The 20,421-nt window shown below is 32.6% G+C and overlaps 1 protein-coding gene across 1 annotated transcript in view; it reads left to right on the top strand.

The window, feature by feature from the left end:
- Window positions 1-10,154: 10,154 nt before the first annotated feature.
- Window positions 10,155-20,421, top strand: part of LOC143058156 (collagen alpha-3(VI) chain-like) — a 68,611-nt gene continuing 58,344 nt past the window's right edge. Inside the window, exons 1-2 of the mRNA XM_076231619.1 lie at window positions 10,155-10,241; window positions 17,566-17,642. Coding sequence (XP_076087734.1) covers window positions 17,570-17,642 — 73 coding nt within the window. The 5' untranslated portion in view covers window positions 10,155-10,241; window positions 17,566-17,569. The remainder of the gene's footprint in view (window positions 10,242-17,565; window positions 17,643-20,421) is intronic.

The raw sequence follows: 20,421 nt of genomic DNA, 5'->3' as shown, positions 1-20,421 counted from the left end.
TAACATATATTCAGTTATAATCCGCAGTCTATGGAAGAAGCGATTCAATAAAATCTTCTCCTATATCAACGAGCGAAATTGTTTTATATCAACGAGTTACATTGTGGGAAATTTCAGACGAATGTTAGCACTTGTACGAAGAAGGGCAGATTTCTCGGTATAAAGTAATGACTCTTTTCTTAAAACAGGGTGACATGTAACACGACATACGTCTGTTGTATAGTTTCCATGAATTATTTTATGTAATAACAAGCAAGGTGTATTTAAACAAGAAAATTGAATTGTTGAAAAAATGCATCATAAATGCACGATTTATCATTTGTAGATGTACACATTCAATAAAAATCACGTAGCAAATTCAGTGGATAGCAATTGAGATGAATTCAATTATTTGCTAAGCAAAAATCACCTATAAGTCAAAAATACTGCTATATTTTATTATATAAATGAGATTTTTGTCTTAAATCATAGCGATGTTTTTTTAAATATCAAAAATTTATGAATGCGATAATTTTCTAATATAACTGCTATAGTTTTCTAATATAAAATGAATACGATGACACGTCACAATGCATGTCAAGAAAACCGCAAACATAATTCACAAACTTAGTTCATGACCGGCTTAAAGTTTGAGGATCAATATCACTAAAATTTCGTATCTGTAACAAAATTAACGTTTACATGAACTGATCATTTCGAAAATGTTGCTTGACCCTATTGATAGTTGAAAGTGTTAACAACCGCTAATTATACATGTTACTAAACATGTATGCCATAATAATTTTGTACTTTTTAAATATCTTAGTAATACTGTATTTGTAGTTATATTGTATATTTCTCTGTAAACTTGTATTTAGTTTTTAGAGAATAAAGTATCTATCTATCCAACAAACTGCAGCTGTTCAGTCTACTGTGTTTTCGATCACATGGTTTAACTGACTAATTCTATTTGAGGTGATGATGCAATGGCAGAATTTAAAAGCGGTTGTAAATAGTCTACCGACCTATTAGATTCTAATATAGGAATAGTGGTGGATCCAAAAAAAAAAGGGGGGGGGGGGTCCGGGGGTTGGAAACTCCCTATTTTTGGCCGATCAATGCATTTGAATGGGGACATATTGTTGGAACCCCCCTCTTATCCTGAGTTAGGAACCCCCTTTTGAAAACGACTGGATCCACCCTTGAGGTCACACTGCTATAGCTATCCACATGGGTAATATCAAATGCTGATGTCCCGAACTTTCAAGATACCAACTGAGTAACATCAGACTATATATTGAACAACTTCATATACAACGAAAATCAAAAATCTTGTCAAACAGAAAATGTGTTTATTATTAACATAGAAAAAAAATATTGACAAGGAAAACAGTTATTTTTGGATATCAAAGACTTTTGCCATTGGTAAATCGATATCACTATGAACAATTCAGCTCGCCGCATGGACGCTCTTTTACATCGCGATGGCATCATTCCGATGTATTGTTGACACAGAGATTTTACTTTCTTTTTTGACTAGTTACCGATCGCGAACGCGAGCATCTCTTGGTGCAAAATAACAATCCGTATCTTCTTTATATTTATCAATTTAGATCGTTCAGTGCTGTTTATTTGGTAATGTTATTGACGTAATCGTTCTTGTACCATCATAACTGTCGTTACCGTTAAAGCTTTAGAATTGTGCTAGTTCATATTGCACTTTACAAAAGATTCAGCACCCAAATGACGTTTTTAGAGGACTGGAAAGCAGTTATTTATAAGGGACATTTTAAAGATTTATAGATATAAGAAGATTATGCATGAGTTCGAATGTGACAACTTTCCATCAAAATAATAATTTGTTTCAAGTAAACCATTATAGATCAAAGTAGGGTCTTAAACACGGAGTCTTGGCTCACACCGAACACTCTATATAGGAACAAAAAAATACCAGTGTTAAACCATTCAAACAGGAAAAACAACGGTCTAATTTGTATAAAAAAGGAGAGTCAAAAGTACAGGTCAGATTTTGTCGATTCTGAACGAGGACAGTCTGATTCATCTTTGTCACAAGTTTGTTATCAATAAAGAAAGTCTTCTATTCGTGCGTTGCGAGCATATCAGATATATATTATTTTGGTGCGGTCGTTATAAAATTTGCTTAATGTTATATATTTGAACAATAATTTTGATACCTAGCTATTTGATTACGTTATTGGTTTATTAAACCATATCGGTACTGGCATTTTCAAATTTTGAAAATGGTGGATTGCACCTGGTTTGATAGCGCTACACCTATCACATGTATGACAGTCTCATCAAATTCTGTCATATTTACAACAATGCGTGAACAAAACAGACATAATAGGTAAAATTGTCAAAATATGGGCACAGCAGTCACAGCAGTCAAATATTTAAACTAATAAGTACTAATATTGATGTGATATAAGAACAGGTTTTATCGATTCGCTTCTTCCATAGACTGATCCGTTATAATTAAGACTTATCACAAGGTTTATACTTAGATATGCAACACGGCTAGTTTTTGATGTGAAACCAGATCTGCTTTGTCTAGAGCAGCTTATATCACATGTATTAACAATTCAAACACGTGTCTTTGTTCATTATACATGTACCAGTAACAGTATTGTCATTTAAAACATGTTTAAAGATCACATTTTCATATTTAGTTTCAGGGTGAGAAAACTTTACATGACCGATGGTCTTAATTTTGTGATGTCTTACTGTTAGATAAGAGTCAATTATATTTCCGCTATTGCATGATGTCTAACAACTTGAAATAACTTATCAACGACTGGGTTCTTTTGCCTGTTTTTTTTTATGTGTAATGCTGTTTTTTTAACACATTTGTTGATCACCCAAAATATAAAAAATAATAAAATGAATGTATTTTGTTTCTTAAAACTGAATCTAACAGACAAAATCGGAATAAGGTTGACTCGCGCCGTTGATTGATAATGTGTTTTTTCAGTACTTTCCTTATTAAATTTACTTTGAATATCGAAATTGATGTTGCACTTTTTTCTGTACAATGATATTGTAAAATATCAGCCATGGCCTGCAAACGTGAACCTTTGTGCCGGTGCGCTGATATTCAATGGTTTGTTCTAGCAGATAGATTATTTGTATCATGCCATTGGTGTTGTTTATACCAACCCTTTTTACAGTATGACTAGTTATTCAAGGTACCAGAATTATAATCTATTACGCCAGACGCGCGCGTCGTCTATATAAGACTCATAACTGACGCTCAGATCAAAATAGTTGTTAAGCCAAAAAAGTACAAAGTTAAAGAGCATTGAGGACCCGAAATTCCAAAAAGTTATAAATGTTGGAAGTCGTAATAAAATGTGAATTGCTGTTGTATGTTGAGGCCGCTGATAACTTCCTCCAACATGTTTTGATATTGATTATTTAAGCCATGTTCCAAACTCAAATTTTCTTAATTAAATGAAGGAGAAAATGTTAACGATGTTTGCTTGCCATGTTTTGGAATTTTTGTCAGATTTTCGGAATCCTCTGGTGTTATCGATTTAAATGCCTTAAAAAATTTTGCCCATGGACCCCCGTTTTTCTTTTAATAAATCTTTTACATGTATAATTATAAACCATTTGAAAGATTCTTATACAATCCTATTTATTTTTTAATTGTTTTTAAAAACTTTAACTGGTCAATGAAAAAGCTATAAAAATCAAGAGAGGATTTTCCCGCCATAATTCCAATGGCTTATATCTCAAAACAAGTGCATTGATTCCTATATTTTATTGCTTATTTTTTATTCCTCATTAATCCATCAATATATATTAACGTTATGGAAAGCTGTTTATTTTAAAACTGAGCAGCACACTTCCTTAAAGGGACAGGTACATACTCATCATAGATACAAGGATTAAAATTGTGTACGCCGTTAATGCGTTTCGTCGTTACCAAAAAAGTTATCAAGTAATATAAAAAAGTATATACATGTACTTACAAAAACCAATATTCAATAAAACCACACGAATATCGATAACCGTTTCTATTTACAACTTAAACAGATAAGACTTGAGGAAATCATGCAACGTTGTAATTATTTTCACTACATATAAGCAGATGGACTTTTTCACTTGATACTAGTTATGTACCTTGTGAATGAAAATTCTAATGTCATGTTATTCTTCAATTGAGATTGTATGAAAAAGCAAGTGCTGTATCACCAGCCCAGTAGTCGGCACTTTGGTGTTGACATGAATATCGATTATATGGTCATTTTTTTTTATAAAATTCCTATTTTTCGAAAAGTAAGGATTTGTTTATCCCACGAATAAATTACCTTAGCCGTATTTGGCACAACTTGTTTTGGAAATTTTGGGTCCTCAATGCTCTTCAACTTTGTAATTGTTTGGCTTTATAACTATTTTGATGTAAGCCTCATTGATGAGTCTTATGTAGACGAAACGCGCGTCTTGCGTATTAAATTATAATCCTGGTACCTTTGATAACTATTTATGTATGGTGGCATTTGCTTTTGTTATAGATGGGTGTTTCTGTTATTCCGTTTTTTTCTTACAGTTGATTTTGTTTCCCTCGGTTTTAGTTTGTTACCCAGATATGTTTTTGCGTGATCGAGTTATGACTATTGAACAGCAGTTTACTACCGTGGTCTTTATTTTTCGCCACTTGAAATTCAAATATCAAAACGTCTTAAAAAGCTACCAATTACAATTCTATATATGTACATAATACATCCTTTCTGTAGGAACTCTCTAGATGTATCTTATATATTGGCACTAGGTCTTTAAACGTTGTATATAGCAAAAAGGCATATCGGCCAAAATAGTCAAATATTGAGACAATGTACCGAGTCAGGAATCGGACAGTTGTTATCGATTCGTTTGGTGTGCTTCAGGTGTTGATTTGGCCAATTGATTAGAGACTTTCCGTTTTGAATTTGAGTTCCGGATTTTTTGTTATTTTACGTTTTCATGATGAAGAAATTGCGTTTGAAAGTGTTTACGAAAGCATACATCCCATTAGATTAGAAAAATATTACCCTAGCTAGAATACCTCTTTAACTACTGTGGTGTTTTTTAGTTAGGCGCCAATGTAACCAGAGAGCATGATTCTACATACAAAATCATATTTGTCTCCACCGGGAATCGAACCCGGGACCTCTGTGTTAAAAGGCAGCGCGTTAACCGACTGAGATATAAAGAAGTACTTAAGCTCAACCGCTTACGGCTGACTAAGTATCTCCCACCTGTTCTAAGGAAAGCAATCCCATCACATTATATTCACTTGTAAATAACAGCATATGGTGCTTAATATATGAAAAGTACAAATAAGTTTGTTCATGAAAAAGTGTCAATAAAGTGACGTAACTCGTAAATTACTATCCGAACCGCTTCGTCAGAAATATCGACACATCGAAGTGGCACATTTGCGTATTAGAGCGTATTAAGTAGCACAAATTTGACAGGGGCTAGTTCATAAAAAGCCTCATCACATATTTTAAATTTAGCATAGGTTCCCCAGAAGTTAAGAAAGAAACTTCAACTGATGTGTTGAAATAAATTGACGCCCTGGGGTTTGAAGGCTTCGTATCTAATTAGTACGCTTAATCAAAACAATTTGTATGTTAGAACTTTTAAAAAAGTATACACAATTCGCATTTGTAACAAACCGCATGCTTCGATTTCATTTAATATCACTTTTTGGAGGAAACAAACTCGTTTCAGTTAAAGGAAAAATGACCAAAAATATGGTAGTCACATGACTTCCATTGTTGCTTTAAGAAATAGGGTCAAACCGGGGTCAGCTTTCCGACTGAAAAGGACATTTCTAGGTGGAAAATATGATTTTTTTTTATATAATATATCATGTGTATAGGGTTTTCACGGTTGACAAGTTTATTGATCTATTAGAATCGAAATAATTAATGACAGCCGTCGATTTGTTTTGTTTTCATTTAACCATTGGTTGGGTTCAAGCTGAATGTAATGTGGATTGCTTCTCTTCGATATTTTTACGGACGCCATCACTAGTTGGTTGAACGTTCTGCAATATCTGTTTCACGGATGACAAAGGGTTTATTCCGATTGAAGTAAAACCCGTCTTCTTTTCCTAGAATATAAACTGACCGAATTAGGCTTATCACCGGGTTATTGATTATATAAGCAACACGACGGTCGCCAAATAAATGTGGCGCAGGATTTGCCTACCTTTCATGAGCACATCAGTTGAAGATTATCCCCGTTCTACTCATTCAAAAGTTGTCTAGGTTGTGTTCTGTATACCGTTGTTTGTCTTTAGTCGTTTCCGTTTTTTGCTGGGACATTGTCAGTTCATTTTGGACTGATGAATTTGATTGTCACTATGTCATCATTCGCATCTGTTTTTTTCTAAATAGTCATTTAATTTGTATAATAATCGTAACGCGTGAAGAGTACATGGTAAAACCCACGTGTAAACTGATAAAGGTTGCAGTCAGAGAAGCCCGAAAAGTATAAACAAGACGGACGACGACGATCCGCTGTAATTCTTTCACAATATTTCTTTCTTTGTTTTTTAAAAAGCGACTTTTATTTGCCACAATATTTGACAAGACAGCCATCAGAAACCCTGGTTTTATGCCTCTTAAATGCATAGAAGAATGAGCAAATAAGATAGTGATAAGGATAGATTATGTTAACTGTGGCACTTGCTGGAGGATAACAAATCTTCTTCTTTGAATGTAAAATAAATTCTTAGGGAACATTTATTTGATATTTTGTACCTAATAATAAGTTTATGTCTCTCAATATATGACAATTCAGTATGATATTTTGTAGGTTTATATATCCTCTTGTTTTTTTTGTAGATCATTGTAAATGTCTTCAGCTAATGTTCCACTATTACTTTTCGTCCTCTGTTTGAAAGTGGATACCTTTGATAACACTACAAAGGATTTTTCAATATTAAAGAGTTTGACGGTAATGTTTTGAACAGTCATTGCGCAGGACTATCATTAAAAGATAATGGTGTATTAGCAGGCCTGGGTGTCGATTTCACAAAAAAAAAATTAGGACTAAGATAGGTCGTGAGTCGTGAACAATTCAGTATACTTACGATCAATCTTAGTCGTAAGTTTTTTTGTGAAACCTACTCCTGTTCTGTATTTATATTATTTAGATGGTTAATAATAACTCAGTGTATATGGAATGGTACTAGTATATTATTCTACGCATATATTTTAGTTAAAAAATATCAGCTGTTCGACATTTCCGCCATAAATTTTAATGTTACACCAAAATATTCTCAACTTTACTTATTTCATCCGTAATCATGATCGCTTTACTTGTAAAATTCGTAATGATGATCTGTCGTACAACGTATTATCATTACATATGAGTAGATAGTGTAAAATATCATACATGTAATTTTAGACCATTTTAAGTGACTTCAATCACTTGATGTCAAACTTCATGCCTATTTTCTACAGTGACAGTAGATGGATTGTGTTAACCTTTCAATTATATCGAAATAATTTGGATAAAACTAAAAACACCAATATATTTGATATAAAGGAATCATCAAGGTAATTTTGTTTTCTTTGTATTTAGTTTTAAAGTTTTTTTAGTTAATTTTTGGCTTTCAATCTTTTAATTTTCATTATGTTTCATTTCATTATGTCTTCCTTATAATAACTTTTTGCACAATTATCTCTCATTTATCTTATATAGATTAAGCATTATCCCATTTTTCCAAATCGTGTACCATAATTATACTACAGCTGAAGACAATAACTTTGCATTTTCTGTCGTCAATATTGGTATCATTTTACTTTTTGTTGCCTCTGTGACTGAGTGGTCTAAGTCGAGCTACTGTATCACTAGCCTGTCAACACTGAGATTGTGTATTCTAATCTCGGACGTGGTAGGTGAGCTCGAATCCAATATTAGTTGTCAGTTTTTCTACAGAAGTTCGATCGATCTCTCCTGGCACTCCGGCTTCATCCACAAATAAAAACTGACCGCCATGAAATAGGACAATAGTGATGAAAGTGGCGTTTAAACACCAAATGAATCCAGCATAATTATGTTTGTTAATGAGATAATCAATTCTTGATGGCAGGTATTTGTAGATCATACGTATAAGTCAAATAATGAAGACTTTAATGTATTTATGCTGTTTGTGTCATATGTGTTGATGTTTCATAAATATCATATATTGAGAAAAGCTCTTTCTTCTTTCGCTCAGTTTTATTCTTTAATTATGATAGTCAATGACAAATACTGCGTGCATATCTAAACGATGAAATATTAATGTGAGATAAAGAAACGCGCCCAATACTATTTGACAAGTTAAGCGGGATATTCCCTAACAAGAATTCTCCTTCGGTACTGACATGATTTATATCAAACCTTCCTAAAATTGTCCGATTCTAGATTTAGAAACTATTTAGAAACTTAGGTTTTAACTCCCTAAGGCGAAGTTAACCCTAGATGGAATTAGATCGAGTTCATTATTTTCAGTTCCCTTTTATCATACAGCTCTTCCCCTGTTTCGATTTTTATTCATCCTTAACTTTCAACTATTCTGCTTTTAGCGTTCCTGACGAAGGTAAATCCAGTATAGCACTTAGGACGCATGACATTTAACTTGTTTTTTTTTCATTTAGAAAAATTACCACTTTTAAATGTAATAGGGTAATCATATGAGTTTGTAATCAAAGTTAAAAAAAAAAACTCCCATTGATTAATGTCATGTTTGAGATAGGTCGACAAAATCTACATGACCATGCCATGTATGGGCTTATACTGAATAGAATGAGGGACTACCTTAATGCAGGATTTGATTTTAAGAGATCACGTTCTTACATAAACAACACGTTGGTTGCAACATGTGGAGAAAGATCTGCGTATCCTGGGCACTTGAGATCACCCCATATGAGTCTTTAGTTTTGTAGGCTTTGCTTTGTATACTGTTCTGTACACCGTTGTTTGTCTTTAGTAGTTTCCGTTTTTTGCCGGGACATTGTCAGTTCATTTTGGACTGATGAATTTGATTGTCACTATGTCATCATTTGCATCTCTTTTTCTAAATAGTCATTCAGTTTGTATAATAATCGTAACGCGTGAAGAGTTCATGGTAAAACCCACGTGTAAACTGATAAAGGTTGCAGTCAGAGAAGCCCGAAAAGTATAAACAAGACGGACGACGACGATCCGTTTTAATTCTTTCGCAATATTTCTTTGTTTGTTTGTAAAAAGCGACTTTTATTTGCCACAATTTCTGACAAGACAGCCATCAAAAACCCTGGTTTTATGCCTCTTAAATGCATAGAAGAATGAGCAAATAAGACAGTGATAAGGATAGATTATGTTAACTGTGGCACTTGCTGGAGGATAACAAATCTACTTCTTTGAATGTAAAATAAATTCTTATGGAACATTTATTTGATATTTTGTACCTAATAATAGGTTTATGTCTCTAAATATATGACAATTCAGTATGATATTTTGTAGGTTTATATCCTCTTGTTTTTTTGTAGATCATTGCGAATGTCTTCAGCTAATGGTTTGTGAATATCCCACTATTAATTTTCGTCCTCTTTTTGAAAGTGGATACCTTTGATAAAACTACAAAGGATTTTTCCATGTTAAAGAGTTTGAATGTAATTTTTTGACCAGTCATTATTGCGAAGGACTATCATTAAAACATAACGGTGTATTAGCAGGCCTAGTGTCGATTTCACAAAAAAAACTTAGGACTAAGATAGGTCGTGAGTCGTGAACAATTCAGTATGCTTACGATCAATCTTTGTCGTAAAGTTTTTTTGTGAAACCTACTCCTGTTCTGTATTTATATTAATAAGTTGGTTAATAATAACTCAGTTTATATGGAATGGTACTAGTATACTATTATACGCATATATTTTAGTTTTAAAAAATCAGCTGTTCGACATTTCCGCCATAAATTTTAATGTAACACCAAAATATTCTCAACTTTACTTATTTCATCCGTAATCATGATCGCTTTACTTGTAAAATCCGTAATGATGATCTGTTGTACAACGTATTATCATTACATATGAGTAGATAGTGTAAAATATCATACATGTAGTTTTAAACCATTTTAAGTGACTTCAATCACTTGATGTCAAACTTCATGCCTATTTTCTACAGTGACAGTAGATGGATTGTGTTAACCTTTTAATTATATCGAAATAATTTGGATAAAACAAAAAACACCAATATATTTGATACAAGGAATCATCAAGGTAATTTTGTTTTCTTTGTATTTAGTTTTAAAGTTTTTTTAGTAAATTTTTGGCTTTCAATCTTTTTAATTTTCATTATGTTTCATTTCATTTTGTCTTCCTTATAATATCTTTTTGCACAATTATCTCTCATTTATCTTATATAGATTAAGCATTATCCCATTTGCAAAATCATGTTACATAATTATACTACAGCTGAAGCGAATAAGTTTGCATTTTCTGTCGTCAATATTGGAATCATTTTACTTTTGTTGTGGCCTCGGTGACCGAGTGGTCTAAGTAGTCGAGCTACTGTATCACTAGCCTGTCAACACTGAGATTGTGAATTCCAATCTCGCACTTGGTAGGTGAGCTCGACTCCAATCTTAATTTTCAGTTTTTCTACTGAAGGTCGGTTGATCTCTCCTGGCACTCCGGCTTCATCCGCAAAAAAACTGACCGCCATGAAATAGGACAATAGTGATGAAAGTGGCGTTAAAACACCAAATGAATCCAGCATTATTATGTTTGTTAATGAGATAATCAATTGTTGATAGGAGGTATTTGTAGATCATAAGTATAAGTCAACAATGAAGACTTTGATGTATATATGCTGTTTGTGTCATATGTGTTGATGTCTCATAACTATCATAAATTTAGAAAAGTTTTTTCTTCTTTCGTTCAGTTTTTATTGTTTAATTATGATAGTCAATGACAAATACTGCGTGCATATCTAAACGATGAAATGTTAATGTGAAATAAAGAAACGCGCCCAATACTATTTTGACAAGTTAAGCGGAATATTTCATAACAAGACTTCTCCTTCGGTACTGACATGATTTATATCAAACCTTCCTAAAATTGTCCGATTCTAAATTTATAAACTATTTAGAAACTTAGGTTTTAACTCCCTAAGGCGAAGTTGACCCTAGATGGAATTAGATCGAGTTCGCTATTTTCAGTTCCCTTTTACATACAGCTCTTCCACTGTTTCGATTTTTATTCATCCTTAACTTTCAACTATTCTGCTTTTAGCGTTCCTGACGAAGGTAAATCCAGTATAGCACTTAGGACGCATGACATTTAACTTGTTTTTCTTTTCATTTAGAAAAATTACCACTTTTAAATGTAATAGGGTAACCATATGAGTTTGTAATCAAAATTGAAAAAAAACTCCCATTGATTAATGTCAACTTTGAGATAGGTCGACAAAATCTACATGACCATGCCATGTATGGGCTTATACTGAATAGAATGAGGGACTACCTTAATGCAGGATTTGATTTTAAGAGATCACGTTCTTACATAAACAACACGTTGGTTGCAACATGTGGAGAAAGATCTGCGTATCCTGGGCACTTGAGATCACCCCATATGAGTCTTTAGTTTTGTAGGCTTTGTTTTGTATACTGTTCTGTACACCGTTGTTTGTCTTTAGTATTTTCCGTTTTTTGCCGGGACATTGTCAGTTCATTTTGGACTGATGAATTTGATTGTCACTATGTCATCATTTACATCTCTTTTTCTAAATTGTTATTTAGTTTGTATAATAATCGTAACGCGTGAAGAGTTCATGGTAAAACCCACGTGTAAACTGATATAGGTTGCAGTCAGAGAAGCCCGAAAAGTATAAACAAGACGGACGACGACGATCCGTTTTAATTCTTTCGCAATATTTCTTTGTTTGTTTGTAAAAAGCGACTTTTATTTGCAACAATTTTTGACAAGACAGCCATCAAAAACCCTGGTTTTATGCCTCTTAAATGCATAGAAGAATGAGCAAATAAGACAGTGATAAGGATAGATTATGTTAACTGTGGCACTTGCTGGAGGATAACAAATCTTCTTCTTTGAATGTAAAATAAATTCTTAGGGAACATTTATTTGATATTTTGTACCTAATAATAAGTTTATGTCTCTCAATATATGACAATTCAGTATGATATTTTGTAGGTTTATATCCTCTTGTTTTTTGTAGATCATTGCGAATGTCTTCAGCTAATGGTTTGGGAATGTCCCACTATTACTTTTCGTTCACTGTTTGAAAGTGTATACCATTGATAAAACTTTAAAGGATTTTTCCATGTAAAAACATTTGACGGTAGTGTTTTGACCAGTCATTATTGCGAAGGACTATCATTAAAACATGATGATGTATGATCAGGTTTGGGTGTCGATTCCATAAAAAAAAACTTATGACTAAGATTGGTCGTAAGTCGTGAACAATTCATTATACTTACGATCAATCTTAGTCGTAAGTTTTTTTTTGAAACCTACTCCTGTTCTGTATTTATATTATTTAGATGGTTAATAATAACTCAGTGTATATGGAATGGTACTAGTATAATATTCTAAGCATATATTTTAGTTTAAAAAAATCAGCTGTTCGACATTTCCGCCATAAATTTTAATGTAACACCAAAATATTCTTAACTTTACTTATGTCATCCGTAATCATGATGGCTTTACTTGTAAAATCCGTAATGATGATCTGTTGTACAACGTATTATCATTACATATGAGTAGATAGTGTAAAATATCATACATGTAATTTTAGACCATTTTAAGTGACTTCAATCACTTGATGTCAAACTTCATGCACATTTTCTACAGTGACAGTAGATGGATTGTGTTAACCTTTCAATTATATCGAAATAATTTGGATAAAACTAAAAGCACCAATATATTTGATATAAAGGAATCATCAAGGTAATTTTGTTTTCTTTGTATTTAGTTTTAATGTTTTTTTAGTTAATTTTTGGCTTTCAATCTTTTATTTTTCATTATGTTTCATTTCATTTTGTCTTCCTTGTAATATCTTTTTGCACAATTATCTCTCATTTATCTTATATAGATGAAGCATTATCCCATTTGCAAAATCATGTTACATAATTATACTACAGCTGAAGCGAATAAGTTTGCATTTTCTGTCGTCAATATTGGAATCATTTTACTTTTGTTGTGGCCTCGGTGACCGAGTGGTCTAAGTAGTCGAGCTACTGTATCACTAGCCTGTCAACACTGAGATTGTGAATTCCAATCTCGCACGTGGTAGGTGAGCTCGAATCCAATCTTAATTTTCAGTTTTTCTACTGAAGGTCGATCGATCTCTCCTGGCACTCCGGCTTCATCCGCAAAAAAACTGACCGCCATGAAATAGGACAATAGTGATGAAAGTGGCGCTAAAACACCAAATGAATCCAGCATTATTATGTTTGTTAATGAGATAATCAATTGTTGATGGCAGGTATTTGTAGATCATAAGTATAAGTCAAATAATGAAGACTTTAATGTATTTATGCTGTTTGTGGCATATGTGTTGATGTCTCATAAATATCATATATTGAGAAAAGCTCTTTCTTCTTTCGCTCAGTTTTTATTGTTTAATTATGATAGTCAATGGCAAATGCTGCGTGCATATCTAAACGATGAAATGTTAATGTGAGATAAAGAAACGCGTCCAATACTATTTGACAAGTTAGGCGGGATATTCCATAACAAGAATTCTCCTTCGGTACTGACATGATTTATATCAAACCTTCCTAAAATTGTCCGATTCTAAATTTAGAAACTATTTAGAAACTTAGGTTTTTACTCCCTAAGGCGAAGTTGACCCTAGATGGAATTAGATCGAGTTCGCTATTTTCAGTTCCTTTTTATCATACAGCTCTTCCCCTGTTTCGATTTTTATTCATCCTTAACTTTCAACTATTCTGCTTTTAGCGTTCCTGACGAAGGTAAATCCAGTATAGCACTTAGGACACATGACATTTAACTTGTTTTTTTTTCATTTAGAAAAAATACCACTTTTAAATTTAATAGGGTAATCATATGAGTTTGTAATCAAAATTAAAAAACAAACTCCCATTGATTAATGTAAACTTTGAGATAGGTCGACAAAATCTACATGACCATACCATGTATGGGCTTATACTGAATAGAATTAGGGACTACCTTAATGCATGATTTGATTTTAAGAGATCACGTTCTGACATAAACAACACGTTGGTTGCAACATGTGGCGAAAGTTCTGCGTGTCCTGGGCACTTGAGATCACCCCATATGAGTCTTTAGTTTTGTAGGCTTTGTTTTGTATACTGTTCTGTACACCGTTGTTTGTCTTTAGTATTTTCCGTTTTTTGCCGGGACATTGTCAGTTCATTTTGGACTGATGAATTTGAATGTTACTATGACATCATTTGCATCTCTTTTTCTAAATAGTCATTTAGTTTGTATAATAATCGTAACACATGAAGAGTTCATGGTAAAACCCACGTGTAAACTAATAAAGGTTGCAGTCAGAGAAGCCCGAAAAGTATAAACAAGACGGACGACGACGATCCGTTTTAATTCTTTCGCAATATTTCTTTGTTTGTTTGTAAAAAGCGACTTTTATTTGCAACAATTTTTGACAAGACAGCCATCAAAAACCCTTGTTTTATGCCTCTTAAATGCATAGAAGAATGAGCAAATAAGACAGTGATAAGGATAGATTATGTTAACTGTGGCACTTGCTGGAGGAAAACAAATCTTCTTCTTTGAATGTAAAATAAATACTTAGGGAACATTTATTTGATATTTTGTACCTAATAATAAGTTTATGTCTCTCAATATATGACAATTCAGTATGATATTTTGTAGGTTTATATCCTCTTGTTTTTTTTTAGATCATTGTAAATGTCTTTAACTAATGTCCCACTATTACTTTTCGTCCTCTGTTTGAAAGTAGATACCTTTGATAAAACTACAAAGGTTTTTTCCATGTTAAAGAGTTTGACGGTAATGTTTTGAATAGTCATTATTGCGAAGGACTATCATTAAAACATAATGGTGTATTAGCAGGCCTGGGTGTCGATTTCACAAAAAAACTTAGGACTAAGATAGGTCGTGAGTCGTGAACAATTCAGTATACTTACGATCAATCTTTGTCGTAAGGTTTTTTTGTGAAACTACTCCTGTTCTGTATTTATATTAATAAGTTGGTTAATAATAACTCAGTGTATATGGAATGGTACTAGTATATTATTCTACGCATATATTTTGGTATAAAAAAATCAGCTGTTCTACATTTCCGCCATAAATTTTAATGTAACACCAAAATATTCTCAACTTTACTTATTTCATCCGTAATCATGATCGCTTTACTTGTAAAATCCGTAATGATGATCCGTCGTACAACGTATTATCATTACATATGAGTAGATAGTGTAAAATATCATACATGTAATTTTAGACCATTTTAAGTGACTTCAATCACTTGATGTCAAACTTAATGCCTATTTTCTACAGTGACAGTAGATGAATTGTGTTAACCTTTCAATTATATCGAAATAATTTGGATAAAACAAAAAAAACCAATATATTTGATACAAAGAAATATCAAGGTAATTTTGTTTTCTTTGTATTTAGTTTTAAAGTTTTTTTTAGTTAATTTTTGGCTTTCAATCTTTTATTTTTCATTATGTTTCATTTCATTTTGTCTTCCTTGTAATAGCGTTTTGCAAAATTATCTCTCATTTATCTTATATAGATGAAGCATAATCCCATTTGCAAAATCGTGTTACATAATTATACTACAGCTGAAGCGAATAAGTTTGCATTTTCTGTCGTCAATATTGGAATCATTTTACTTTTGTTGTGGCCTCGGTGACCGAGTGGTCTAAGTAGTCGAGCTACTGTATCACTAGCCTGTCAACACTGAGATTGTGAATTCCAATCTCGCACGTGGTAGGTGAGCTCGAATCCAATCTTAATTTTCAGTTTTTCTACTGAAGGTCGATCGATCTCTCCTGGCACTCCGGCTTCATCCGCAAAAAAACTGACCGCCATGAAATAGGACAATAGTGATGAAAGTGGCGCTAAAACACCAAATGAATCCAGCATTACTATGTTTGTTACTGAGATAATCAATTATTGATGGCAGGTATTTGTAGATCATGAGTATAAGTCAAATAATGAAGACTTTAATGCATTTATGGTGTTTGTGTCATATGTGTTGATGTTTCATAAATATCATATATTGAGAAAAGCTCTTTCTTCTTTCGATCAGTTTTAATTGTTTTATTATGATAGTCAATGACAAATGCTGCGTGCATATCTAAACGATGAAATGTTAATGCGAAATAAAGAAACGCGCCCAATACTATTTTGATAAGTTAAGCGGGATATTTCATAAAAAGACTTCTTCTTCGGTACTGACATGATTTATATCAAACTTGTCCGATTCTAAATTTAGAAACTATTTAAAAATTTAGGTTTTAACTCCCTAAGGCGAAGTTGACCCTAGATGGAATTAGATCGAGTTCGCTATTTTCAGTTCCCTTTTATCATAAAGCTCTTCCCCTGTTTCGATATTTTTTCATCCTTAACTTTTAACTATTCTGCTTTAAGCGTTCCTGACGAAGGTAAATCCAGTATAGCACTTGAGACGCATGACATTTAACTTGTTTTTTTTTATTTAGAAATAATACCACTTTTAAATGATATAAGTCGACAAAATCTACATGACCATGCCATGTATGGGCCTATACTGAATAGAATGAAGGACTACCTTAATACAGAATCTCACGTTCTTACATGAGCAACACAATGGGTGCAACATGTGGAGCAAGATCTACTTATCCTTCCTTGGCACTTGAGATCATCCCACCTGAGCCTTTAGTTTTATAGGCTTTGTTTTGTATACTGTTGCCTGTCTTATGGTCTTTTTCTTTTTTTCCCCAGTTAATTTTCGACTTGTTTTGAATGTGACTTCGGTATCATTCGCCTCTCTTTTACGAAGATGAACATGTCAATTTAAATTTTGCTTACAAACGCGTACGTTTGCTTATTCATTTTTCGATGGTAAGATATATTAAACCATTGTTATATTTTTATGCAATGTTTGACTTATTCTATCCATAAAAACTAATCCCCTATTTTACGACCTCTGTACTTTTGTATTGTCTATGGGTTTCTTTGTTTTCTGTATGCACTTTAGCTAAATTAATACTGTATTGATTCAGAATAACACATGTGACATTGAGAAGATAAAATATATTATTTTCCTAATTATCATCTTATTAAAAAAACGTAACGGGTGGTAAGTCTTTTACAGTGATGGTATTGTTAATATTGTGTATTCGCTATTGCCGTTACCAAAAAGGTCATTCACTAAGTGGAGGATATAATGCAGTTATACTCTTCAATTTGACATCAAAATAAAAGTACTACAGGATGAGGGTTTTAAAATTATATGTCTTTATTTACAAGTTTCAAGAGTCCTGAGAATTATGTTAATGTCTTTTTTGAATATTTCATTGCCGCCGTTTAATTAGATATTAATATTACTATTTTTTTTCTTCAGAAGCATGCAGAAGAACGCCATGCCGTTTTACATAGTACTAGTGTTATCATTATTGGTTCAAATTTCCGTTCAGGGAGGTAATTGTGACACTTTTATGATTTTCTTTTCTACATTCGATTTCACTTAATACAATGTTTCTTTGGATTTCAACATTTGAACATTTAAACAGTTGTTTATAATCTTGCGTCTTAACCTTTTCTAGTATTTTTGAATAAGTTACAAACTTCTTTAAAATTTTGTGTACTATTTCGTTCTACATTTATATATGTGTGTAAAGATACTCATTTGATGATTAGGAAACAAAAGTTATGAATATGATGAACAAAATGAAATCCGTGTCAAAACCTCACCAAGTGGGCTATGAGACTCCAGAGAGGAGCATGTACTTCGGTAGTAGCATACAGTAGTTTCCGAATTTAAGTCAATTACAATGAGCGGTTGGATTTAGTCATACATGATGAGAAGAAATTTAAACTTGCTTGGTCTTGTTTGTCTTAATGAGTTTGAATATCCCTTTAGTATTTTTCGTCTGTCTCTTTATTTTAATGTACATGTATTAGCATTCAATCAGATTCGTACTAGCTGTGATTTGAATTAATAGTATATTGTTGACTTTCCATCCAGTGGAATCAAGTTCGTACATATTAAATGTGTTCCGTGAATAGTTGTGGTTAAATCAAGGCTGTTATACTGATAGATATTGAGTACAACACATTCCATTCTTTTACATCATGAGACTGGTTTCATTGATAAGTTTTTCAACCACTAGGTCGATGCCGCTGCATCGTGGGATGTTCAGTCCTCAAAGTATCACAAGCCCAGTTGCCATCAATTCTGTATGGACATTGAATATTACAGTTACGGTCATAAACTACTGATGAAATGTTGAATTATTCGAATTAATAAGGTTTTCCTTTCCCAGGAATATATTGCCTAAATCGTATTTGGCACACACTTTTTGAAAATATGGATTTCAACGCTTTTCAAATTTGACTATTATTTGATCTTCTTTTCAACTATTCCTAATTACGAAAAAGTAGCATTCGTTTAAAAAAAAGCGGTATCAGAAATAACGTATCATGCATAGGTTTTCAAAAATAAGTAGTTTTAAGTTATTTTTCTTTTAAATAAGGGGGATAGGAGGCTACTTTCGGTCTACAAAACTTCCGGTGTCATATGAAGGCTCACATTAGACTGATTCGAAAAATATAGTTTCTGTTGATGGGCATTGAGGATCCACTATTTAGAAAGATTCTGCCAAATACAGCTCGTATAATATATTCCTGGGAAAGAACATCTTAAAAATTTCGAATAATTCTAAGTTTGTAAAAAGTTAATTTATGAATCTTACCATGTTAATGATATTCCATTCAACACAGAAGTGCTGAATGCAACTTCTGGTTAAAAGGTTAAAATCTAAACATCAAATGGACCTTTGACTTTGACCCTAATTTACATTGTCAAAGATGAAATATATCAAATCAAAAGACCCATTGGTGGACAGTTTTGTTGCTCTTTGGTCCTGTTGTTATCTCTTTAAAAAATTCCCCGTTTCCAATCTATTTTCTATAGTCCTTTATATGCATGATTAAGGTATCACAATACAAAGATTTTTTTCACTTCCAATCAGACAACTTTAAACTGATGTAATTCATTTCATCCTTCTTTATATTTTATAAATGAGGTACCAAAAGAAAGAAGAAAGATTAATCTTTCAAATTATGATAATTTCATTATGACATAATTATTACATAATTAATTATTATGTACTAGTAATTAGTTGCTATATTGTGATGTCCACACTTGAATGAATTTAGCGTCTTTGTTCTTCATAGCATCCCAAAATATTTTATAGATTCTTGTACAACACAGCTTGACCTCCAAAACTATGTCTCAGATTTCCAAAAACATCAATAAAACAAATTTTATACTCAATTGAATTTAGTGGTCTCTTATGAATTGATGTTGCAAACTTCATTGAAGCTTTATGAGAGAATGAAATACAGTAGGAAAAATCTGAGACACAGTTTTGGAGGTCAAACTGTGTTGTGCAAGAATCTATAAAAAACATTTGGGATGCTATGAAGAACAAAGAAGCTAAATTCATTCCAGTATGGACATCACAGAATGGCAACTAATTACATAACAATTAATGATGCAATAATTATGTCATAATGAAATTATCACAATTTGAAAGATTAATCCTTCTTCTTTCTTTTAGTACCTCATTTATAAAATTTAAAGAAAGATGAGTGGAATTACATCAGTTTAAAGATGTCTGATTGGAGATGAAAAATCTTTGTATTGTGCTACCTTAAGAAGTTTTTTTTACACGAAAGACCAATAATGGATCTATTAATGCAATACATATTTGCAGATAGGTGCCAACAGGACTTGGTTTTTCTTTCTAAATTTTAATAACATGAACCATGTATAATTCAGGGAATTATTTAACTGTATGATATGTAATTGTCATGCATAAAACGGAGGGATATTTAATCTGGATACGTACGTGATGGAGAAGCACTATAGAGCGATTTCGGTGTATCAACATTTTACTTGAAAGTATATCGTACTAAGAAAGAAGTGTTAAAGCAATTGGTAATCCATTCATTTCAAATCGAAACAAGCCAGTCTTACAACAAGAATAAACAGTGACATGGATCTGATGTTAGCTGCATTAGTGGGCGACAGTGAAGAAATTTATACTGGTTCAAATACGCTCATGTTTAGAAAAGAGGGACGAAAGATACCAAAGGGACAGTCAAACTCATAAATCTACAACAAACTGACAACGCCATGGCTAAAAATGAAAAAAGACAAACAAACAACAGCACACATGACACAACATAGAAA

Source organism: Mytilus galloprovincialis, chromosome 14, assembly GCF_965363235.1.
Source record: "Mytilus galloprovincialis chromosome 14, xbMytGall1.hap1.1, whole genome shotgun sequence".
NCBI classification, from domain to species: Eukaryota; Metazoa; Mollusca; class Bivalvia; order Mytilida; family Mytilidae; genus Mytilus; species Mytilus galloprovincialis.
The sequence above is the reverse complement of the archived record's forward strand: the minus strand, read 5'-3'. Positions and strand labels throughout refer to the sequence as shown.